The sequence below is a fragment of the Argiope bruennichi genome, chromosome 10 (assembly GCF_947563725.1).
Source record: "Argiope bruennichi chromosome 10, qqArgBrue1.1, whole genome shotgun sequence".
NCBI lineage: Eukaryota > Metazoa > Arthropoda > Arachnida > Araneae > Araneidae > Argiope > Argiope bruennichi.
In genome coordinates, this window is record NC_079160.1 from 60,784,183 (window position 1) to 60,810,846 (window position 26,664).

Sequence of the window (26,664 nt, forward strand, 5' to 3'; positions counted from 1 at the left end):
AGGTTAGTGATAATATGTGGAAGTTTTACAAAACATACTTATCTGATAACACATATGTGATGTTACAGAAACACAGAACACTTGAATGTTTTACCATTTGATGCTGATGTCTATTTTCATTAACTAAACCTATGTTAAGCTTTTAAAATTGATTTTTCCCTGAAATTTTTTTGAAACTGGTTCGACTCAGTTGAAATATTACTTTCCTACAAAATTACTGACAATTTTAGTATCACCTTTGGAAAGTTTGTCTCTTTAATTGTTAAAAAAAAATCATTTGTAGAAGTAATGTAAAGTGATGCCATTAATCAATTTAATTTCATATTAAAACCATTCTTTGTTTTTTCATTCCTTTTTCCAGCTTAAATAATTTCATCATAAGAGATCTTGCTTCCCTAGCTTTTCTAAACAAGATTAAATGATACCTCCCTTAAAAATTGAAATAAATATTTTGTTTTCAAAATGGTTCCCCTTAAGCTCAGATGACGAGTCCAATTCATCATGATCTTTTTTGAGCTAGCTAACAATTTTGAGTTGCATTTGCCTGAAATTATTAAGATTTGGTGCCTTTTATAAAAAGTTTTATTTATGATAAAAAGATGTAAATTATGTCAAGCTTCTGCTTGACTAACTGAAAATAAATTCCAGTTCAAGAGGTTAAGACTGATATTTGATGTTTCTTAACTCTTGTTGTTATACTTTAATTTGAAAATACTGTATTTAATGTTTTGAAAAATGCCAAACAGCTGCTTATTGTATTCTAATAAGTTGTCAAATAACATGTATAATATTTTTTTTCTTCTCATCAGGAATGGGGGAAAAAAAAAATACTTAGCAGATTTTTGTGGGAGTTCTATTTATTTAAGCAGCATCAGATTCAGATAAATTTTTGAAATAAATAGTTTCTGCTCATCTCTTAAAGCTTTTGAATCTAGTTTTTAAGAAAAATTCCAATTCCTTTTGAAATTTGTGGATTTGTGCATTTCTCCCCTTCTTTTCTTAGGAAGTGTTTATTCTTGAATTGATCTGGTGTAATAGTACAAAAAGGTTTTATATTTAAGAAAGGAAAATTGGTTATTCAGAAAAGCAAACATTTCTAATATAATTGTAAAATATTTTTTCGTATTGGTGTATATTTTTTGAAAGATAAAATTAATGTGATATTTTTGCTATCAATATCATTTAAATTTTATTATATTCAACAGTGCTTTTTTAAAAGGTAGATATAATGTATCTAGTTTTAGTTATTGTTAATTTGGGTTATTTATACGATTATAGAAATTTATTTCTAGAAACTGAGTCAAAATATTTGTTTAATTTTTCATTAATCTTAGTATAAATTTAAAAGTAAATATTTCCCTCTGCCCTTTCATTTTGTATGAAACGAATTTCTTTTGTGTAATTTTATTTTTTAATTTTTATTTAATGGATTTTACTGTAGTTAACTTTTTAATGTCCATAATAATAAAGTATAATAATAAAGAGAGTAAAAATTAATACTGCCACATTAGCTATAGAAAACTGCTTAAATGGGATGTCACTGCAATAAGACACTAACTCTCAAAATTCTCAGCTAAAGATACTGCTATTTTTGTAAAAAAGTTGAAAATATCCACTGATATTGCTTTTGTAATAGACTTCTTAAAAGATGAATTTACTCAATTTTACAATGCAGATATTAACAGTAAACACAAATTTCTTTTTAGAAAAGTAAGGATTGATTCTGCATAACTGCATCCAATTATTATGAAAGATGAGTATTATCCATGTGATAATTTAATTACTTAAGAAAGATAATAGAATATATGGATAAAAGTTTATTAAAAATAATCTTAATTTCTATATTCATGACATGAAATGATGATCCAGTTCTTTAATGTACTATTTCTCTGACCAGATAAATAAGGGTTGACATTGATTCGTTCATGTGCTGTGCTTCTTATAGAAATTCACATATGTGATGTAAAAAATTTTCAGCATCCACATTGGCATTCACATGGAGTTGATCGGCGATTTCTTTTCTTGCCTGGAAAAGTTTTGAAAAATTTAATGGAACTAAATATATTTTTAATGTGATAAAAGTAAGGAATGTTATTTAATTTTGACATCTTAAACTTGGTATTGAAAGCACTGAAAAGTATAGTATTGATTTCTCAACATCTAATGCTTATGATATAAGTAGAACTTTTTATCTTTTTTTTAATACTGATTCTAAAAGGTAATAACATATATTTATCTATAATATCTTTTCATTTTAACTGAAATATGACTGAGGGCCGTATATGCTGCTGCTGTTACTACTATGAGTACTACTACATTCAAAACTTTTCAAACTTACTTTATTACTGTAGAATAAATACAGAAGAAATTTGTTTATTTGATTTTCATTCGAGGTAACTATCATACACAACTATGGAAATATTTATTGTGGTTCATACAAAGTTTAAAACCAGATTGTCCGATTCCTTTTGCCACATTCTCCAGTCATATTTCGTGGTTGCAGGCAATACAAAATTTCCACACTATAGAAAATTTACTATTGCCTGTAATTACAAGTTACCCACATGAGATGTTTTATTTGAACTAGATAGAATTGGTTTCAATATGATGATATTTTTTACTTGTTCTACTGGATATGGCATTTTTTATTCACATATAGAAAATATTCTAAAACTTCTGGAATTTTTTTTTAACCTAATAATATTTTAGTTTTTTTTTTTTTTTTTTTTTTTGTATTTTTATAAAATATTTAAAAGCATTGAAGATCCATGCATTTACTGTTGTATAACTATAGAGGAACTTTACTATTTTGAAGCTGATGTAACCACTATAAAAATTTGAATCAAGTGAAATTTGGTCTGAAAATGAGTACAACAGCAGTGGTGGGAATAGATACTTCTGCCAAAAATTTAGTATCTTATTGCATTAATAAGCAATAGATGAAATAATTTTATAAAACCAAATAATGACAATTATATTATTTTCAAAAGAAATACGAATTTAATTGATTATTAATTTTAATAAATGCATAAGTAAAAACGGATTTGAAGGCATTTACCTCAAATGGAAATGTAAAAATTCCTCTAAAGAAATGTAAAATTTCGTAGACTAAATAGAAAAATGTTTGTAGTAAAAATTCCTAGTTCCTTGAAAGGATATCATTTAAAACAGGATGAACATAAAATAAAGCTATATTTAATTAACAATACCGATTCAGAAATTAAAGCTGTTTTTTACAATCTTTAGTTTTGATTTCTAGTTAATCAAAATGGTCTCGAAAATTCAAGGACCAAAAGCAGCACTACCTTTTGGATTTTGAGGTCTAGGTATAAATTTGTAATGGGACCCAAGTAAAAAAAACGAATAAATTATTAATTTTTTTTAATGCAGGTAAGGTTCAATTGCATCATTTATTCTTATCTGAATACTTGTAGTATATTAATAGCAATAGTTTAAAATTCCTAGAATTAAAGAAAGGAAAATAATTTCCTTTAAATGTTTGCTTTTACTTTCTGGTATACGCAATATAGAAAAAGTATAGTAATCGTTAGAAAATTCGAACTCGAAATTTTGATGAATCTTTGCGTTTTAAACCTCCCCTGGGTTCGAGAAACGCAAACCTGTCTGTCTGTGGCAAAGATAACTCAAAAATACTTTGAACTAGACGGTTGAAATATGATATATGTTCTTTATACCAAATTCGTATTCTATTAGATTTTGAGTAAAATCTGTCCAAAGGAAGTTAGAATGTACAAGGAATGTTCAAATGAAAAGGTACGAAACGACACTGTGGGTATAAATGAAGACTTTACTCAAAGTACACACCATAGGCCCGAGCACAACGATCCCTTTGATTAACAAGCCGAAGGATTCCTTGTTCCCAGAATTCCTGTGGCCGTGACGAGACCGACTCCTCAGTTGAGTTCGCCATACGAGGTCCACTAGTTGAATTCCTCGAGCACAGAAGAACCATTAATTCCGATGTGTACTGTGAGACACTCCGAAGACTACGCAGGTCCATCAAGAACTCACGATGGGTGTGGTTCTGCTCCATGATAACTCGCGTCCACACGTTTCTAGGGTCACACACGCGGAACTGGCCAAGTTCAAGTGGGAGCAGCTCGAACATCCGCACTACACCCCGGACTGTGATTTTCATGTGTTTGTCCCCTGAAAAAACATCTGAAAGAGAAGCGCAGTCGACTCGGACGGCGAACTCAAGGACGCTGTGAAGGATTGGATCTCGTCACGGCCACAGGCATTCTGGAAACAAGGAATCCTTCGGCTCGTTAATCAGTGGGATCGTTGTGCTCAGGCCTATGGTGTATACTTTGAATAAAAGTCTTCATTTATACCCACATTATCGTTTCGTACCTTTTCATTTGAACACCTCTTGTACCTTAACACGATAATTAGAAAACGAAGAGAGCCACACAGATAAGATTCGATACTCAGATTTAACAGATTATAGTGTGGATACCTGTCAAATTTTGTACCAAATGCAACAAAGGGGTGATTGTCTGCCGGTCTGTACTTTAAAAAACATTTAAACGCAATAATTCAAAAATGCAATAACTTAAACATTTGAAATTTGGTATGCGATTACAAGTGTCGTTTTGTGTCAAATCTTTGTTCCAGTCAGTTTAGAAAATCATGTCTAAAACAAATTCGATTTTCGGATATTATTAACGGTATGCTAAGGATTACACGAGAGATGCAGTAAAAATGTTAGATTCACGCCAAAAGTTATTTCGTAACTATTGTACGCCAATACCATGTAAGGCATGGTATTGGCCTTACCATGTCTGACATGACAAGTTATTAAAGATTATGCGAGAAAGTTTTATGGAGATTACTCCTTCTCGTTACAAGAAGGCTTAAAAAGAGATTTCAATGCTTATTTAATTATATTATTGCTTTTTTTATTAAGTTAATTTGTAATTTAAATTTATTGTGTAATATTTCTTGTCAAAAAGAATCAGTATTCCTGACAACCTCTCAGGGAAAAAAAATTATCCCACTTATTCTAAGCATATTTACTTTCCTTGAAAAAAAAAACGAGTTTTGTTAAAAGATATATATAACTTCAGCATTATTGGCAGTCAGAATATTCGAAGCGATTAAATATACAGCACGTTGTTCTATGGCACATCTTTACATATAGGAACTTTCTCTTTGCAGTTACTGGCGTCCTATCAGAACCGCCACCAGGAATTTGAATGCCAATGGCCCAACGAATATTTGCATAATAAAATAAAATGTGTCCAATGAATCTCCCTTGTCCCTGCAAGATAACAAAACTAATCACCTTGGACAGATTCAGTGATCATTTTGAAGATTAATCTCACCTTCCAATTTGGCTTTAGATAAAATTTATCTACCATAAGACAACTTCTCAGGATGATCGACGGCAACCGACAAGGCATTTGCAAATTGTCAAGATTTTTACCTAGTCTATTGACAATCAGTTGTCTTTAACAGTACAATGTCATAAATCTTTTATATTGTGTGTATGACTTGAATAGGAAGTAATTACTGAGTGTAATAGGAAGTAATTACTGCGATACAAAATGTTTTAATGATAGTTTGTTAATAACAATCGTTGTCACTAAAATGTTGCTTACTCGTTTCTATTTAGAATGGTTTGGAAATTTATGCGACGAATAAAGGTCATTACTAAATCGAAAGAAAAAAAAATGAAATAATTAATGAGGGATATCTGACTTTTACGATGCTAATCTTTCCTGTGTTAGTCTTTTTAAATATTTTTTTCATGTATATAAATCATCCGGAAGATAATCACTCTCCTGTTATTATAACTATTCAATTAATGAGTAGTATTGCTAATACGTTGTGAAATAATGTTATTTATTTAATGAACAAAATTGGTGCGGTATAATTTAACAACGAAAACAAACCGACAAACAGTATTTTAAATTTCATTTCCTAGCAGCTAGCTTGTCACATTTTGCAAAATTGTACTGTTTTTGCATGAAGATTTTTTTTTTTTTAATATTAACTGGGGATGTATTATATTCATATATAAGCATTTGTAGCTATCGAAAAACTTTAAGTACAAAAGTGTTCGTCTTCATAAGATGCTAATTCACCTAATTTGATTTATTTTTATATCTTCAATATTAAGGAAGGTTATAGGGAAATGAAAATTACCATCCGTTTTGAGCTTTGAATTGGCCCATTTACAAACTTATCCGAATTTTTTACTACATATACTAAGCTGATTAAAATCCAAGCAAAATTACTCTAGTTATCTTGTTAACAAGATAACATAGACAAAGCGTTTTACGCATATGTATTCGTATATGCGCATGACAGTTTCAAATATATAATTCATTCGGCTTATATATATATAATTTTGGGTCAAAGAATGATTTTGTGTTCTAAGGAGAATGATCGGTAAAAACTGCAGACATTTTCTCGAAGTTTGTGTTATGTCCTTATAGAAAGATTACCATTGCAATAGATTGTCTTTCTCTAAGGAATCTACTTTTAAAAAGAAAAAAACTGAAAACAATTAACTTAATAATCCTGAGGTACTAAAAAAACGCAAAATTTGAAAATTCGGAAGAAATTTTTAATCCATCATACTGTGTCCAGTTTTTTTTAGCATCTAAAAATTGGATTTTGAATGCTATGTTCTAATCGCAACAAAAATTTGACACAGAATTGCATTGGAAGTCACAAAATCCCATACCAAATTTGATATATTTAAGTCATAGCGTTTTTGAATTATGGTGTTTACATGTTTTTGAAAGTACAGACCGACAGACAGTCAAGCCGAGGATGGTTTCGACTGAAAATTTGACGGGTGTTTACACTATAGATATTAAATCTGTGTACTAAATTTTACCTAACTCTCTTCGTTTTATAATTATCAAGTTAATGTATATTCGAACAGAGGGATTACCTCTGAATAGATTTTACTCAAAATTAGAGAGTTATCTCCAAATTTTTCTGTATAGACCGTATACCAAATTTCAACCGTCTAGCTCAAAGCGTTTGTTAAGTTATCTTTGTCACAGACAGGCATTTCCCAAAAATACATTTTTCGAACTCGGAGAGGTCTAAAACATGAAGGTTCTTCAAAATCTCGAATTGGAATTTTTCGACGATTACTATACTTTCTCTGTTCTACGTATACTGGAAAGTAACTGTGATGTTAGACTATTAAGCAATAATCCAATAACCCTACAGAAATGAAGCTTTAATCATTTAATAATGGCGACAAAGGTGTTATTTGAGACATTGACAATATAACTGATTTGCTATTAGTTTGTTAATCTTATCGTAAACATATTGGGTATCAAGTGACAAAATTGATTTACCTTTTCCAGAACTGCATGAAATGATCGTCTGTTCTCCACTGATTTGCAGCTTAGCTTTACCCTACAGAAAAGATAGGAGAAAAAGATTTAAATTATTCATTTTTAAAAAATGCAGGCTTTTGAACATGATTAGGTTTGTACGGGGTTCAGTCCAATAAAAAAACATAAAAAAATATATGTTTTCACTTCTTTTTTATAAAGAACTGTAAAGTATCATAAAATTTTGTGTGGTACATTAACTAAAATATATTTAACTAAACTTTTACGTTAAATGATATTGTGCTTATAACGAGTTGCCTGTAAATACCTGTTCGTTTACTTGTAGACCTATGAAGACGTATTCGTAGAGTTTCTTACAAATAATGATTTTTGGAGAATTAAAGATGGTAGTACGATATTTTCAGTGGCATGGAGACTACAAAATATTAGTGTTTTTATATCATATATGAAAATCATATGATAAAGGAGGCCAAAAAGTAATACCATTCCCAGGGTACTATTTAGTATTACTGCTCCGCTTGGTATGGAAAAATCTTGTCCTGGATATTAATTACTCTGTTTAAGCCACTGAATTCTTCCCACATTTTTAAATTTTACATGAAAATTTGCTACGCTAATCAATAAAAAATGTTCATAATACATTCTAACTAATATTTGTAAATCCGATATACTTTTATTGATATATGCATAAAGATTGCATTCAGACTCAAAAAGATTCATTTCACCACATATGCATTAAATATGAAATTGTAGTTGACCTTTGTAATTATATGAGAAAAATTTTAAGGAATTATAGAACATAAAAGTTTACCGATGGTGGCATGGCATCCAAAAACTGCTGATTTTTCTCAACAAGACAGTTAAGATGCTGTTTATCTTTCGCCTTCTGAAATGCAAAGACACAAAAAAGAACAATATTAAATAACAATATCTGGTAGAAATTATGTATCTGTATTGAAGTCATGCGCTAATAAGACCTTTAAATATTTATACAACCGTATCTTTATAACATACTATCAGTCTTAAGCGACAGCCTACTTACCTTGCAATTCTGGTAGGTCTCGTTTCATACATCTCTCTTATGATTAACCCGATGTTCAGATTCCTTCAACAAAGTATTTTTAAGAATGAAAGAGTTACAGACATTAAAGCCATGTTGTTTTAATAGCTTTGTACCTCCCTATTTATTGTATGCGTGAACTTTCCTGATTGTGTCTAATCCATACCATTAAAAATATACAGTCATTATAGAACAATAATGTGAAAACGAAGCATTCTGCACAATGACAGTTAGACTGGACATAGGAATGCAAAGGGCTAAATGAAGTTGTTTCTGTCTGTGATCAAAGCAAAGATAGAACTTAGTCCATGTATACTTCAAATGTAAGAAACGTACAAAGCTTTTTTGGTCTCAAAGTATTTCTTGTATGAGAAAGTAAAGAAAAATTTGTTATAACAAATTTTTCATAGGTAATAAGTGTCTCTGTTGAAAAAACAAAAGGAACGGTAACACTAAAAGGTTAACATTATCGTTGACCCATTCTAATAAGTTCCTTGTTTTTCCTTCTCATCACCACGGATGCATGTCCAATCAGAGTGACTCATTCCTTGGGAAAAAAACTTCCTGCTGCAGTCAAAAGTTACAAAGTGGATTGAATTAGCAGTAACGGAAGACAAATTTCAAGCGAATCACTTCTCGGCCGAGTTGCTCCTGTCATAACAATTTACGCTTTGAGAGTAAAAGCAAGAGAAAGAAACGCCCCATCTAACAAGCCGTCTCGACCCACTTGTCCTCTGGGTCGAATCCGAATTCGCTCTAATTACTTATGCGCGCAAAAAAAGGAAAATTAAATCAAACAAGACAGTTTGGGTTGGACACGCGAATTTCCACTAGTCTGTTGTTTGTCTGTTTGATTTCTAGGCCTCGCCCATTGTTTCTTGGATTTCATGAAAGTGGTGACACAACACACCACAAACAATAAAACACGTGGTGATTGTATGCAAGTGTTGGTGAATGGATTCGTGTGTTATTTATGACATATGGGACACGACAGATTATAAACTTTATTCGTGTCTATTATTTATTATGGTATTTTTTATTGTCCATGTATTTCTTTATTTTGAGCGACATTTTGATTTCAGCGTCTATGGAACTTAAACATGAGGTTCCAATTTCAAATTGGTTCACATTTATGGGCATTTCAAGGAAAAAGAATGAATTAAAAAATAATAATTTTGATTTTAAACATTATGATATTATGTAGGAATTTTTCATAATTTTTCAATAAAAACTAGAGGGAGTAGTCATGTAGTCATCCCGAAACTTTCTCGCACATTCGCTCGTAAAATAGAGATACTATTTCTCCGCCTTCCTGTCCGCATACAAATTTTGGATTTCAGCCAAGACCACGAGTGCTCAAATATTAATTTTCTAAATTCTGCACATGAGCGTCTTCTATTTCGTAGACCGAAAAGAAAACCAAAACATGCCTTTTGGAGCTTATTTTATTTTTTTATTATTTTTTTTCCTTATTCGATAGAAATCAAAAATTTATCAAACGATTACAAACTTATTAATAAGATTACATAACAAATTTTATTTATCCAATTCATTATATTCTTGAGTTGTCAGTTCACATACGTACCAATAAACAGATACCGATACCGATATAATGTACAGACCGATAAACACTTAACCTCTTAATGGTGTAACATTTGATATGGATTTACATTTTAAACACTAAAATTGTGTACCCAATTTTATGATCTTTTTTTCATTTTGTTCATTTGCTCTCAGACAAATGAACCCACTTCCCGTATATAGATTTCGTTCAAGATTGGATAGAAATCTGCAACTTCGATATTAGGATCCCCACCAAATTTCATCCGACTAGCTGAAAGCGTCTGTGAGTCATCTTGCTCATAGATAGACAGATAAATTGACAGACAGACAGACAGACAAATATAATTCCAAAAATGGATTCTTTTTTAGCTCCTTGGTGGTCTAAAAACTTAAATATAAGCAAAAATTTCGAGTTCAAATTCTTTGACCATTACTTCATATACGCGATTACATACAAGGAAGTAAAAATTACTTGATTATATAAAGGTTTAAATAATTTTTCAATAAATTAAACGAATTGACTTTCTAACACAAAGTAATACTGATGCGATTACTTTGACGAATGCTTACAACTGCAATACATAAAAGGAAGAACAATGATTAAATAATTATAACAGGCTCTGAAATCTGGTGTCTTCTTTTCTTTTCTCGTATACGAAGGTAAGATGCTTGGCATGAAAATTTTGGCGAAATTTCACGATTTAGGCTTCCCCATTTCCGAAAAACACATTTATGAAATTATTTCTTATGAATTATTTTCTACCAAATCTTGACATAAAATCCTCAAAAGAGAGCCCATTTGTTTGTCCGAACATGACTAAAAGACAGACGAAATTCGACTCATGGTTTTAATATCAATACTTTAGATTTATCTCAAATTTAAAACAAAATACTATGTGTTCTACTTTTGTGAAATCCAAGAAGCTAGAAGTGATACTGATCATAAAAACATTATATTATTGTCATATTTTGAACTACATGGCTAAGAAAAAGAATTCTGTCCCATAATGCATACAGGATTCTTTTCACTATCTACAAAGACATATTGTAGAAATAAACGAGAAAATTTAGGGAAGTGATCTTCTGATGGTCAATTATATCTGGTCAATTAATCATATTTATTACAATATGATTTATTTATCGTTTGATTTAATATGGAATCTAGAAAATTATTAGTAAAACTGAAAACATGAACTACTCGATTGGGGTTTCTTTAATTACCCACTTAGTTGATTTGCACGTTAATGGCATAAAAAATTATAAGAACTTAAATGAAGCCATTATAACACGTTATTGCTCGATGCAAAAATTAATTGATCAAAAAAAGTCTCAAAAAATTGTATAGATTCTTAATTGAATCAAAAAAAAATTAAAAAGTAGAACACATCATCTAATTAGAAGCAATAGGAAGTGAACATTCAAATGGTTATTTGTTCATTCTGACCAGTAAAGAAATCATTTAGATAAAGTTCGGAATTACGAAATTATTGATACTGGATATTTTTGCCATATTTATCAATATTGTAGAAGAAGAAAATTATCCAGAAATTTATTTTAGTAGGGACATTGCATGGAAGATTTTGAATTACTAAACTAAATTGAACACTAAATTGAATTATTTCTATTTATTAATTAATGCTTAATTGATATATTTTGTTTCGTTTTATACCATCGAATATATTATCAGGCGCAGACGGAGAAAAGGCGGAGGAGTGAAGAACTTATTGCCCTCAAAACAGGGCTATAAAAAATATCATAAGCCCAAATGTAAATTATATGATTAAGAAATTATGCACTAACATTATTATAACCTTTTTATTTCACTTTGTAGTATCTTTTGACTGGAAAATGTTAAATTATTTTAATTAAATTGGCTTTTTTTTTCTTCCTTAGGTATAAAGAAAAAGGATTATTAAGAAATTCGACTTTAGGGTTTTATGGGTTCGCCACCTTTTAATTCTTTCGTTATAGAAATGCCCGTAACCTCCATTCAAGCAGAATACGCAGATCGCCCAAAACGTGAACTTTCCCTTTAAAATTCCCTTTTCTTTTCTGTAAATATACTTGATCGATTACTTAAAAGGTGTACTTTGTTTGTTAGAGTGATTCACGCTCAAAGAAGGTAACGCCGAATCATTTCATTACATAAATCCCTTTAATAGCCATCGACTAAGCGGAGCCATCTTTTTTATATCAAGCTCTTAAGAATACGAGCTACCATTGAAGTTTCTGAAGGCGATTAAAAATTTATCTTTCTTAAAAAGACATTTTTCAACTTTAGACTTTTCAACTTTTCAGACTTTATTTCAGCATTTTGCGGTCTTAAGAGTTCTTAGATTCGTCGAAATCAAAGGGTTAAACTTCTTCGAGTCAAAATGTTCTTGAAATTATGCCTGTGTCTATGAACATAATAATTAAAAAACAGAATGAAATTAGAATCTTACAGAATATATAATTTAATGTAATGCTAATACTGGGCACAGTTACTCAATCAAAGACCAACACTAAAAAGATATTTCGAGTTGAGATTTTTTTTTATTGCTCTATTTTTTTGCACCCATCTACAAGACGAAGTAGTAACATTGTTCTGACAACCTTCGATGTCAGATACTCGAGTGCAATAAATATGCTGAAAGGGATTAAAATGACGCAAAGGGACACAAAAAGAGGAGCGCCCAGCAATAAAAGGAATGTAATAAATAGTATTTTATTAAAAAGGGCGTAATCCCCCCCCCCTTTTTTTTTTCATTATTGATATAACTTTAGTCGCGTAATATGAAGGTTTAAAGTAAAGTCAAATCAGTACGTTTTGATTCAACATCGCCTTCAAACCAATCAAAATATATTTCTGATAATGTAACTCTTTCATCAATCATACCTGCCAACTCGTCAGAGCTAAACTATATATTTCCCAATACTGAATCACAAATCCATAAAATGGTGGATTACCTGTGATTTCGTAACTGCTTCAGATTCAATATTTAACCATATTTCAAATAATACCTGGTTTCTAAAAGTGTTTTCTTCCTTATCGGTGAAAAAAAAAAAAAGATACGCGATTTTTAATTTAAAATATATTTCACATCAGTTAAGTTAAAATTATAATTAACAAAAATGTACCCTTACTCTTAGGTCTTCTCCAATGTGAAGCTTAAAATTAGTTGATGGTTCAGCAATCAAAGGTTCCGCATCAGATCTGCTAGAAAATTCCTATTAAAAGAAAAGAAAAAAAGGAATTATCTGTATAGGGAATATGTATATTTGAAGTATCTATGCTCCACATATGGTTCAAAAATTTCCAATTGCACTTGTGAACCGCTTTGTATTTTCTAAATTTGTTTCAATATATTAAAATACTGGGCTTTTTTAAGAACTTTCTACATCAACTTCGCAAAATTCTAAATGCTATAGACAAGATAAAGAGACATCTAAAAATTTCATGAAATCTTTTTTTTTTTTTGTTAATACTGTATTAGATTAAAATAATCAAATTTAACATACTTGTATATTATTCTTTGGATACCTAACTGGTTTTGATAACTCACAAGCTATCTATTGTGTTAAGGCACAATGTTGCGAAAAAATATAAAGCGGAGATAGTAAGTTCTTCTTCCATTTTGTGCTTTTAAATTGCATTATTCAAAAACTCATCTGGGTTTTGGAAGTGATCAGTCAGAATCACCAGTTGGATATCCACTGAAAGATAATGGTTCTAACAGATGGTTGTTTGAAATTTTCCAACAAACGAAGCACAGATGTATGTCAATATTCCATAAGGCGTCCAGGAAGGCAATCTAAGTTATCTTTTACCATAAGTGTATCTGTTTTATCCTAATCTTTTTGTCCAACGAAGGATACTATACTTCCCTACTATCGTTAACATTAATTCAGGGATACCTTCGTTAATCATTTATTCGTGGTCTAATGGATATAGTATAATAAATATACTCGGTCAATTAAAACGAGTATATATAGGTATGCATACTAGTAATATAGGTACCGCAATATACGCACCGTAAGTAACCAGTATACGTACCAGTATAGTATATTTAATACTCAACGAAGAAGCAATTTTTTGAAAAGTCAGAAGTATTCCATGGACAATTTATTGTTATAATTCTTGCAGAACTAATCTAATTTCAGTTAGCGCAGTAAAGTTTTCAGCATAAAATAGAACCAAATAGGCTTAACATGAATCAAGGCAACACTATTGTTTTTTCAATATGTCTAAATTTTCTGTGTAAAAAGAGTCAATAACCTTCACACTTGTAAAGAAAGATTTGAGTATAAAGAAAAAAGTGGAGATTTTTGATATGTTTAATTACTAAGTAAAAAATATTAGAAGTAAATATAGAAGTAATACAGAAATGTTTTTAAAATAAATCAAGATTTCCCGACTTCAATATCAATGCCTCTAAAGGTGTTTAATTTTGTAACAAAATATAAAATTTCAAATAGTAGTGATTTTCTTTGCTGATGTGAATTCAGTGCTAAATAAGCAAATACATGAGAGGATTACTAAAATTATCATGAAAATTTTCAATAGACTCTTCTGAAGATTTATATTTATCGTAAAAAAGTATTCTGTTTGCCATAATTTCTTTGCTCTTTTGTTATTGTTGTTAATCAGTTCCTGATCAAACACACGAAAAAAAAATTGTTAGAAATTCCTTCCCTTTTTTACTGATTTTAATGAAATGTCTTCATTTATTTTAACATGATAATTATTGAGAAGTTTGTTCATTAAAAATTATCTTTTTTATAGCTGGATTAAAAAACAAACTTAAAATACAGAGTTATCTTCTACAAATATTGTGGTATCATTAAAGATTTTTTTTTCTTCATATTTTAAAACTTGATTTATATTTATATTAACATAGAATATATTATATATATATTAACATCGAAATAACTCAAAGTTTAATGATGTGATAATACGATATTTGTGAATATCCCTATAATCTAACAGCATAAATAATATTTTTAAAGAATTTTTTCTAATAGACATTAAAACCTTTTTTAACCATTTTGAAAATTTGTAAATATCGATTTTAAATTAATAACATGATCATTTCGCAAAATGTAGTTACTTTCTTCTGCTTTTTGTATCACACAATTTTAAACATCTTATTAAAAAAAAAAAAAAAAACTTGCTCCAAATAACTCTTTATACTGATTATGTTCAGTAAACAATTTTCCAGACGACCTTCATTCGAGTAATCCTGCCATACGGATTTGCAGCTTTGAAACTTCTCGAGTGACGAAATTTTTCTTTTCCTTTATTGCATATCTTCCGTTTGAAAACTTTCAAACTTTTAAAGTGAATTAAAAAAGAAAAAGAGGCTTACCGGACAGAGACAGGAAGTGTTGGAAGTGGACCGGATGTAAGCAGACAGAAGGACAAAACTTCCAATGAGTGCTACCATCAGAACGAAGGTTCGAGCTGCCAGCCGAAACAGCTGCAACCTCACGGAAAAACCCTTTGGATAGGCCTAGAAAAAGAAATTGCATTCAACATTCTGTTTGGATGTAAAACATAATAAAACACCTTTTTATACGTCATTCAAAAGAATAACGTAAAACGACGTGCAAATAAGAATAAGAATATAGCCAAAATTAAATAATAATAATAATAATAATTTTGATTATAACACATTAAAGCTTCTGATGCAATTTTACTTTTTTAAAAAAAGATTGAAATTATGTAAGAGAGTATGCATGTATGTACTGTTATATTACTGCGTAGTGTTAAAAACAATAATTAAATTTTAAAATTAAATATTCATCATAAAAATGAGAATAATCTCACCTATATTGTCTTCGTTGAATGCTAATTATACATGTCAATCTTATGATTTATGTAGATACAGATAAACATTTAATTTTAAAACATTTTAAATTATCGTTTGAATTCTTCAGTGTCATTTAAACGATTTAATTTAAACCTCTCAGCTTCACGATTTTTTTGAAAAAACGCAAACGATAATTTAAGAAAATTCTTTACGAACTCTCTTTTTTTTTTTTTTTTTTGTAAATAATAGTTTTATTAAAATTCTTTTCTTACAACTGTGATCGTTATTTTGTCACACAAGCAAATTTGCCCAGCTCCGTATCAATTTTACGGATTAAAAAAATCTGTTGTTCCGGCATTTTGGTAATTAGAGAAGTTTTATTTATAATATTTTGTCGATACTAAATGCTGATTTAACATTCTGAAAGATTTAAATACAACATTATGCTTCGAATTATGTTCATCGAATTTTTTTTCACTAGTATTTTGACAAACAGAATAAGTTCAAACTTTTTCAATGGAGTCGTCATTTTTTTTAATGAAATAAATTCCTCATGTTCTGGTTTATCATTGTTTCAATAACCCTCCATTAATTTATTATTTCATCAATCCACCAATTGTGAATAATTCCGAACTCATTATACGGACCTTAAAGTTACAGTTACAGTATTGTAAGTCATAATATAAGCTTTCAGGAAATTAACGTCTCATAATAGATTCCTGTATTGTTCCGGAACATAAATATTGTAATGTTGCCATTTTGAAAGTATCTAGAATCCAGATTTAACACAAAGGTTAAATTAAATTGAATTTGTGCATTAGGTATAATTATAATGACGTAAGTCATTAATTGATATCAAAAGTTCACATACTATTTAAAGTGGCTTAAATGACTTAAGCCACTTTAATTTTAATGTAATTTTAAATGACATCAAAGTTCACATAATCCTCAAAATTGATCGCGAAATGAATGCGAAAAGCAACGTTATAACAACTATATCGTATAATCGAAGTACTTGATCAATATAATGGTTACGAATGAATCAAGACTATGATGAAACGACGTATAAATGCAAATGACTTATAAATGAGAAATGTAAACAATGATTTGATTAAGATGCTTATAAATAATGAAAATATATTTACAATGATGGCGTCAAACACATCTTCGTGACTACTGTCACATGATAAACGTGATTAGATATATCATGTAAAGTCTAATAGTGCGCAATGTAATCATGTCCATTTTCCTTCTACAAACATGCATATACATTTCTGATGATAAAATAGTCTAACTTCTTCTGTCTAGCTCTTTCAATTTTTGAACTATTGTTTTCGTGTACACGCCAGTAGACAGATAGCCAAATAGGCAAACTTCTGTCAGATGTATTTCATTCAAAATTCAATGGACATCAACAATGGCGTTAGGACCACTTACCAAATTTCGCCCCTCTAGCTCCATGTGTTTTTAAAATATCGTTTTATGGACACACATAGCTCCAAAATTGACTCTGGGAAATATTACATTTAGCGATTCAATGATATCTTGAAATTTTGACTATTGTTTTCTATTGGATACTTCATATATAAAAAATAAATAAAGGAGTCGAATTATGGGAATTACTAATGAAATCGAAGGTGTATATGTTAATGATATTAATCCGTAATTATATCAGCTTAATTAGGCTTTGAAAATAATTAAGGAGGAAATGAAAAACAATAACTCCGGTTAACAATGAATGCGGGTGGATGAGCCGAGTGCCTTAACTCAAAGGTCTTGACTTCCGGGCATTATAGTTAGATGGAGGACTGGCCTGGTAATAAAATTACTTAAAAAGATGGATGTGTTTAATTATTTCAATTATATTTAGTGAATTTTAAAGTTAATTACTAAAGTGATGGAAAATGTGTAAAATGGAAAATTGTGGATTTTATATAAAAGAATTAATTAATTAACAAAAATCAGTTCAGAGTCAAGTTGGTGTGGTAGAGCTACAGGTGATGTTTTAATCACAGATTAATCGGCATGGCCTCCTGATGTTCTTATGGAGCTTCCAGTAGTAATTTTCAGTTTTCTTTATTGTGATGCTGTTACTCTTATCCTGTTTGGCAAAAAAAATCTGGTCACAGTTTCTTATGAAAATCATAAATGTTGGCGAGTTGAAGGTCTTTTCTTATGCCATTATATCCGAACAAACCACGACACTTTGCTAATTTGTCTCACTGTCAATGTCAAATCTTTCCGGTTCTGTTGCACACGTTTTGGCCACAATAGCCCAAATGGAGAATACATAGAATATTAACGGGTTTAACACTGTGTTGAAGATAAGCATTTTTTTTTTTTTTTAATTTAGACGTGGGGTTAAGGATAGGATGTAGTTTCGTTTTAGCTCCCTTATAGTAACATTGAAAGCAATTTACGATTTGCCGCAAGTAAACAATAAATAAACTTGCATAGAATTTAGAAAAATTTCTGTTTTACCATTTTATTGTTTGGTTTTAATGTATCTTAAAATTCTAAAATGATCAATTTCTTAGTTGAAATTATTACATTTTTATACATCAGTTATTGATTTTTAAAATATTTGACATAATATGTTCAGTACATTATCATTTATCCCTCATGACTCGATAATGGCACATTAAGCCAGTGTAAGCCAAACACATATGAACAGCTCTACTAGCCAGTTTTCTTGTTCTACTGCTGTATTGCGTTGGTTTATGTGATTATTTATAAATTTTTCGTTTGATAGTTCTAATTCTTATTATGTTTTAATTCCGCTTATTTTTTTTAACTTTCTCGTACGCGAAGTTTAAAAAAAAGTATTATAATTGTCAAAAAATTCGATATCGAATCTTTGACGAATTTCCACATTTTAGACATCTTGAGTTCGCAAAACACATTTTTAGCATTGTGTTTATCAGTCTGTGAACACTATAACTCAAAACCTCTTTGAACTAAATGAATGAAATTTAATAAAAGAACTTTAGATCAAATTTCGAACGAAATCCATTTAGAGAAAATCGATCGAAAATTGGTTAACTCAGTAACTACAAAATATGGTATAACAGTAAGTGTAAAGATAAAATATGGTATTCAGGTTAAGGATCTAAAATACTGATTTAATCAAATGTAGAAATTATCAAATGTTGAAGCAAATTTGTCAAAGGATTGACTGTCTGTCGGTCTGTGCACCGCATGCATGTAAACGGAAAAACTCATTAACGTAATCATTAAACTCAATGAAATTCAATATGTGATGTTGCGATAAAAATTGTAGTTTCATGCTAAATGTTGGTTTTAATCAATCAGAAAAAAAGGTACCCAAAATACATAATCGCACAATTGATTTAGTAAATATGCTACATTTAAACCGATGATCGTAATCATTGTTCACGAACTCCATGCAAGGTATTCGTACCCTAATAGAAAGTCTACAATTTTAAGTAGGGGAGGGGCGATTAGACCGATGCTAAAGGAGATGGAGAAAATTTCAGAAAAACCACTCCCTCTAGTTTAAAAATAATTCTGATATTTTATTATATTTATATCTGAAATAGCAGGCTGAATTAAAAAAAGTAGGAGGAATGACCTTCAAATGAATGGAAAATATATTTCGAAATAGAAAATAGTGTCTGCATTTCAAGAGACAATATTACAAAGAAAAAATGTGGTATGGTTAAAATAAAAAAATGGTTACTAACCGTATATTTTTCATTTACATATTGCTTTATTATATATATATATATATATATATATAAGAATCTTTTTAAGCACATCACTAGTTTTTTTATACAACAATTGAAAATTTCTTAAAGATTTGAATAAAGTATTGAAATCAAAATATCTATCAAAAATATATTGCTCTATTATTTAGAAACGACTCTTTTACGACAAAAAAGGAGCATTTTTAGCAAATGATTTGACTTATTTGACCTTTTTACTCACGTTATGCTTCAAAGTCAAAGAAAAGCTTCTTACAGCTCTTTTTATTTATAGAATATTTTTTCGAGCGTTTCTTTCCTTCTCTTGGATGACATAAAAGATGCACAGTCCTAATCTGGATTTAGCCCAACTTTTACGTTAAATAAATATCAAGGCCTTGAAAAGTAGGTACGTATAATTATTCAAAGATCTAAAAATTGCCCATTTATGAAGCTGTGGGACTAACCTAAGAGATCTGACTATGCACTTCCTTAATAAAGAAAAAAAAAAAATGTTAAAGTAGATCTTTATGATATGTTATGTGCAATATAAAAAGTTCTCCATTAAATTGATGCCTTTCGATAAATATCAATTACTGATATTAAATGTATTTTACCAATAAAATGAAATAATAATCTATATATTTAGTAATAATAAAAATATAAAGGTGTGTGTGTTTTAACGTTCTACAGACTAAACCATTTATTTAGAGCTACTAACCTTGTCAAATATATACTTTGGAGCTTGAAGAAATTTTTTTCTCCATATTTGAATTCGAAATTAAGCAAAATTGGCTGTTCCCTTGTCCCAAAAAGAAAGAATTGTAATCGTCAATGAATTCGTACTCGAGATTTTAAAGAATTTCCCTATTTTAGGACTTTATGAATCTGGAGCGTCCATTGTGGCCTGGTGGTTTGGTTTGGTTATATTAACGTCCCGTTTCAAGCAACACTAGGGCTATTTTGGGACGGACCTCGTCATTTTGAACCACGGTCAGATGACGGGGGCGACACCTGAGCTGGCACCCCCTCACCACACCACACCACACCAGCGGGAGGACGTTTGGTCATGACGGATTAAACTTGCAACAGACCCCCTTACACGACGGTTCTTCAGGTGGAATTGGGTCACGAACCTGAAACCCTCCGGTTCCGAAGCCGAGACCTTACCACCTGGCCACCGAAGCCGACAATTAATGGTAAAATGTCGGCTTCGGAACGAGAGGGTTTCAGACTAGAGATCTAATTCACCAAAGAACAGTTGTGTAACGGTTCTGGTGTACGTTAAATCCGTAGGGGCAAACGTCATCTCGCTGGTATGGTGCGGAAATTTGGAGAAGGCGTGCCAGCTCAAGCGTCGTTTTCATCATCTGACAGTGGTTCAAAATTATGAGGTCCGTCTTAAAATAGCCGTAATATTGCTTTAAAATGGAATCTTAATATAACTGAAATAAACTGAACTCTGCATCCGAAAAACAGATTTTTGTAATTATGTATGAGTATCTGTGAATACGATAATTCAAAAATGCTATGATCTAGACGGATGAAATTTGGTTTGTAAACTTTACATCAAATTTGTAGATTTCTATCAAATCTAGAACGAAATTTAATCACAAGAATTCTGTCTGTCTATCCAAATTAACACAATAACTACAAAACATAAAGAGCTAGATATATATTTGATGCACATTTTTAATATTTAACTTGTAGATTCGTACCAATATGTGAACCAAATCCATCAAGGAGTTAATCATTTGTCGATTTGCTCCTTCCCATGCATGTGAACGCCATAAATCAAAAATATTGTGATTTAGATAAATGAAATTTGGCATGTGATCTTGTCATTAAAATTGTAATTCTCTATCGAAATTACTCAGTTACCTGCATACTCGGTTTTCTTTATTTAACTACGAAGCAAAAACCACTCATGTACGGTTCTCTGTAAATAATAATATTGAGCATTCGTAGCGCTCACAGCTTTGTTCAGAGTTCATACTTTTTATTGAAGGCATGGGATGGTGTGATAATACCTTCATCAGAGAATATTATAGGGAATTTAGGGGGGGGATACTCCATATGGTTTATTATGAAAGTCTTATGACAATTAATATCATTTCGATTTTTTTATAAAACTCTTGAAAATGGGAGAGATGAGTTGTAAAATGATAACATTGTAGAGGATAAAGAAAGGTTCCACGGGAAATGTGTTTTATAATGTTGATAAATTTTCAAATCCTCTAATCTGTGGAAGATGCTCTAAGTTCATATTCATTTCAGGCTATATTTTATTTATACATATGAAACTCAAATTGCCTGAAATTCTTTCAGACCAGTGAGAGTGGTCTTCTCAAACTTTCTCGCATACACTCTCATAAAGATATTATCCCCCGCATGGCATTGGCATACAATTATTATAAAATTTTAACCTTCGACATAAATTTAAGATCTTTGCTGAATCTATCATGTGATCCTTAGAGAGTGTTTTAGCGATTGCCCATAGCATACGATTACTAGCAATCGAATTTGAGTTTTAGACATGTTTTTTACAGTCGATTGAAACAAAAATTTGATTCAAAACTGCACTTGTAGTAACAAAATCTCATACCAAATTTGATATATTTAAGTAACTCCGTTTTTGAGTTATCGCGTTTACATATTTCTGAAAGTACAGACCGACAGACAGTCAACCCTTATTAGATTTGGCTCAACATTTGATAGCTGTCTTCACTATAGATGTTAAATCTGTGTACCAAATTTTATCTATCCAGCTCTCTTCATTTTGTAATTATCGTGTTAACTTCTATTCGAAGAGTCGGATAGACGGACATACTCTGAACGGATTTTACCCAAAATTTGACAGAAATCTGCAAATTTGATGTCATGACCGTACACACCAAATTTCATTCGTCTAGCTCAAAACGTTTTTGAATTATCTTTGTCACAGACGGATAGATAGACAGATTAATATTTTCGAAAAAAGTGTTTTTTGAAATCAGGGAAATTTAAAACGTAGAGATTTTTTAAAATCTGGAGTTCAAATTTTTTGGCTATTACTATACTTTCTCTATACTACATATCTGAGAAAGTAAAAAAATCACCATCAGGAATTAGAAAGCCTGAAATTTTGTTTGTTTCAGAAAACACATCCATACTTCTTACATTGGAATGATTTATTGATACAATGAAAACATAATCAGAGGATTAACGGGAAATAAACATTCCAGTTGAAAGGTGATACAATCTCTCAAAAGATAATTATGTACTCAGAGTTGAGACGAAATTATATAATTTGTGATGATTTTTTCGGTTTCTTTCCTGTACAAGACGAGAAGGAAAAAAACAAGGCGTTGACAGATTGCTCGATAGCATTTTCTTTCACACACAAATCAGTCAGGCGAGAAAATAAAACTACTAACAAGAGAAAAAATCGCACAAAGTGAAAAGAGAAAAGCAAACAGAATGATCGTATAAAAATAAAAATATTACTTAAAATTTTACAAAATTATTTTATTTATTTATTTTTAGGTAATTTGTAGCAGGAAAGGGTAGGTTGTAAAGACACTTAACGAACTGTCAAATCAATGACTATCTCCTACTTTTTACTTTCTCGTATGCGTAGTATAAAGTTGTATCTAGTAATTGTCAAAAGAAATTCGAACTCGAAATTTTGAGGAATCTTCACCTTTTAGACCTCCTTGATTTCGAAAAACACATTTTTGGAAAATGTCTGTCTGTGACAAAAATAACTCAAGAACGCTTTCAGCTAGATGGTTGAAATTTGGTACACGATCTTTGCACCAAATTTCCAGAGTACTATTAAATTTGGAGCAAAAATCTGTTCCAAAAAAAGTCCGTCTGTTCGGCAATTCGAATAGAAATTAACATGAGAATTACAAAACGAAGTGAACGAAGATAGATAATATTCGGTATACAGATTTAACATCTATATTTTAGACACATGTAAAATTGTAAGCCAAATCCAAAGACGGGTTGACCGTCAGTCAGTCTGTACTTTCAGAAATATGTAAACGCGATAACTGAAAAACGCAGTAACTAAAATATATCAAATTTGGTATGAGATTTTGTGACTATAAGTGCGGTTTTGTGTCAAATTTTTGTTTCAATCGATTGAAAAAAAACATGTCTAAAACACATATTCTATTTTTGGAAATTATTAACGCATGCCAGGGATTAATCGCCAAATAATTAGCAAAGGATCACATGATAGATTCAATAAAAGTGGTAAGTTCTGACCAAAGGTTAATATTTCGTAGCTGTTATACGCCAGTGCCATGTAACGCATTCTCAGAAATGATAAATTTAGTGGAGAATATGCAAGAAAGTTTTAGAGAGACCACATCTATTGGTTATCTTTCGCTCTTGTAACATAATAACATCCATATCTAAAGGAAGTGCAACACAATTTAACTAGCGCTCAGAGAATATTTTTGATGGACAAGTAATTCTCATCCATAAGGATAATCACGTGCTCTAGTGAAATATGAGACTATCGAAACCCAGAAATGGTAATTAAAAGGTTATTTTAGCGCTTTTCTTTTTGCTTAGTAACAAAAATTTAAAACGTATAAAATAAATTTATACGTTTTAATAAATCATAAATATACGTTTTAATAAATGTATTTAATAAATCATTCATAGCTTTTTCATAATGCATTGAAGAATTTATTTATAAATTTATTTTAAAATTATTAATATTCTGAAAAAAATTAATATTATATTAAAAAATTATTAATATTATTATATTAAAAAATTATTGATATTATTATATTCATTTATTATATTAAAAAAATATTAATATTATTATATTAAAAAATTATTAATATTATATTAAAATTATTAATAATCTGAATTTATTAATAAATTCAGAGCTGCAAATTTACATTTCAATGTTTAAATTCGAAAATTTTTATTACGTTATCTACATAATTATAGGATAAAAGCGGAAGTTATAACTAGAAAAAAACTTTATCTAATTATTTCTTTTGGGTGTATATTAATAGAAATCTAAAAATAGTAAGCGCCATTGGAAAAGAAATCTGTAAATGACTTTTCTGTATTATTTCTTCATATTTCTATTATATTAACAGATCAACTTTAAAAAATCGGATAAGAGCGAAGATTATAACAAAAAAAGATAAATTAATATATGATTTTTTTAAGAAATAGTAACGGCAATCTAAAATATTGTCTCGTTGGAAAAAGTATTTTCTGTTATTGAAAAGATTTTTTTGTATTTTTTCTTTGTCACTTTATTATGTTAAAAAATCGACTTTTCGTAATTCTCTGTTTTCAAGTAGAATAAACTTAATCTAGAAGCATAAGCATCGATATTAAAGTTCGATCTGAAGTTTTTTATATTTACTACATATCAATTAATTGAACACCAATTTATCTTATACTTTTCGATTTTTAAGTAAGTTCTTTCAATAGAATTCATTAAATTTATCTCTTTTGAGTATCACATCAACGAACATCTGATGAAAAGATTCCAATAATATAGATTTTCTTTTTTGGAAGTAGGCCAATAAAAATTTTAAGAAATTTTCTTCTATCTTTATGAAGCTTTTATATTTTTTTCGATATTTTTATTTTTTTGAAAAAATAATTTTCTAATGTGGCTTTAAAGGGTGAAAAGATTTTGAGCTGTAATATTTTTTGACTTTTTTTTTCATAAGTTTGTATAATATTTAGTTCAAAAAAATTTTTTTTAAGGAATCTAATATAAAGAAAAGTATTTGGAGTTGTTTTGCAAGTATTACATCTAAAGAGCAATCAAAAGTAGTACAACTTAAATATTTTATAGCATTTTGTTACTCAGAATATTAGATAATCAAAAATCAATTTAAACATCTGTTAATTTGATTTAAAATCTCGACAATTTGAGCCCTTATTTTTCTACTAATATTTGAAAAAAATTTCATGAACACAATATATTACTAATAATTGATTTCCAATATTAGAACTATGATTTTAATCCAATAGAGACAACTATCTCAAACAATTTAAAACATCAGTTACTTAACATAAAGAAAAGTTAATATTAAAACAAGAAATTTTTTTTGTACTCACTGGCGGGGGTCCTTCGGTGAAGGAGGTTGGTTCGTCCACCTGTGGGATGTAGGGAGCCATCGTGTCCGAATGAGAGAAAGATTTTGAGCCGAATCCTTTCGCTATGTCTTGTGCCATTTTCGCATCGGCGGAGCGGAACGGTTGCACTGCTTCCGTTTTCCTGCTTTCTGGACACGCTCAGCGAAAGCAGGAGAAAGCACCCACCTTTCACTGCCCTCCTGTCAAAATGTGTCAAGCACGAAAGTAAAACATGACCCTTCTTGCGACTCTTGAAAGGTTTCATCTGGTGGTTCTGCTCTTTTACAAGATACCTGCTGGGACAGTGAAGTGGCGATTGTAAGTGGCATTTTTTTCTCCTAATCGTGATTAATAGTACAGCAAGGATAACTGGCAATGGTATAATAGTACAGAGAAATGGCATCTACAGTATAAAATAATCGTTATTAGTGGTTTAGCAAAGGTAAATGGCAATGGCATATAGAGATAGAGAAGTGGCGATTGTAAGTGGCATCCGCAATATATTATGACCCTAGACGTCATCAGTGGTTTTAAACAGCAGTGACATCTTGGGACAATGAAATAGTAATTGAAAGTGGCACTTGGAGTAAAAGATTTTTTTTATCCCTTTAGTTTTTATCCCAGTTGTAGGAGGATTAAGTAGCAACGACATACTGGGACAGAGAAGTGGAGATAGAAAATGGTACGTACTTCTGGTTAATATGGTAAATATAATTCTTTTTATATCCCTAGTCATCATTAGTGGTTTAGCAAGGGTAAATGGCAATGCCATATTGGAACAGTGAAATAGCGATTGTAAGTGGCACCTCAAGTATAGTATGATTTTTCCCCAATTGTCATCAGTACTACAACAAGGGTAAGTGGCAATAAAATGATTTTTTAACCCCTAGTCGTTATCAGTGGTTTAGAAAGGATAAATGGCAATGGCATATTGGGACAATGAAATGGCACTTGAAGTATAATATGATTTTCCCCCTAATCGTCATCAGTAGTACAGCAAGAATAAATGACAGTGTTGTATAATAGAACAAAGACGTGGTATGAAGATAAGATGATTTTTTTTAATCCCTAATCGTCATCAGTGATTTAGA

At 30.2% G+C, this 26,664-nt stretch overlaps 1 protein-coding gene across 1 annotated transcript; it reads right to left on the reverse strand.

Annotated features, from left to right (window-relative positions):
- Positions 1-1,802: 1,802 nt before the first annotated feature.
- LOC129988658 (uncharacterized) lies at positions 1,803-26,161 on the reverse strand. Its single transcript, XM_056096928.1, has 6 exons — positions 25,556-26,161; positions 15,318-15,461; positions 13,096-13,179; positions 8,158-8,232; positions 7,347-7,407; positions 1,803-2,026 (listed from the first exon to the last, which is right to left on the reverse strand). Exons 1-6 carry the CDS (start codon positions 25,670-25,672, stop codon positions 1,974-1,976), a joined length of 534 nt encoding a protein of 177 aa, XP_055952903.1. The 5' UTR covers positions 25,673-26,161; the 3' UTR covers positions 1,803-1,973.
- Positions 26,162-26,664: the final 503 nt, after the last annotated feature.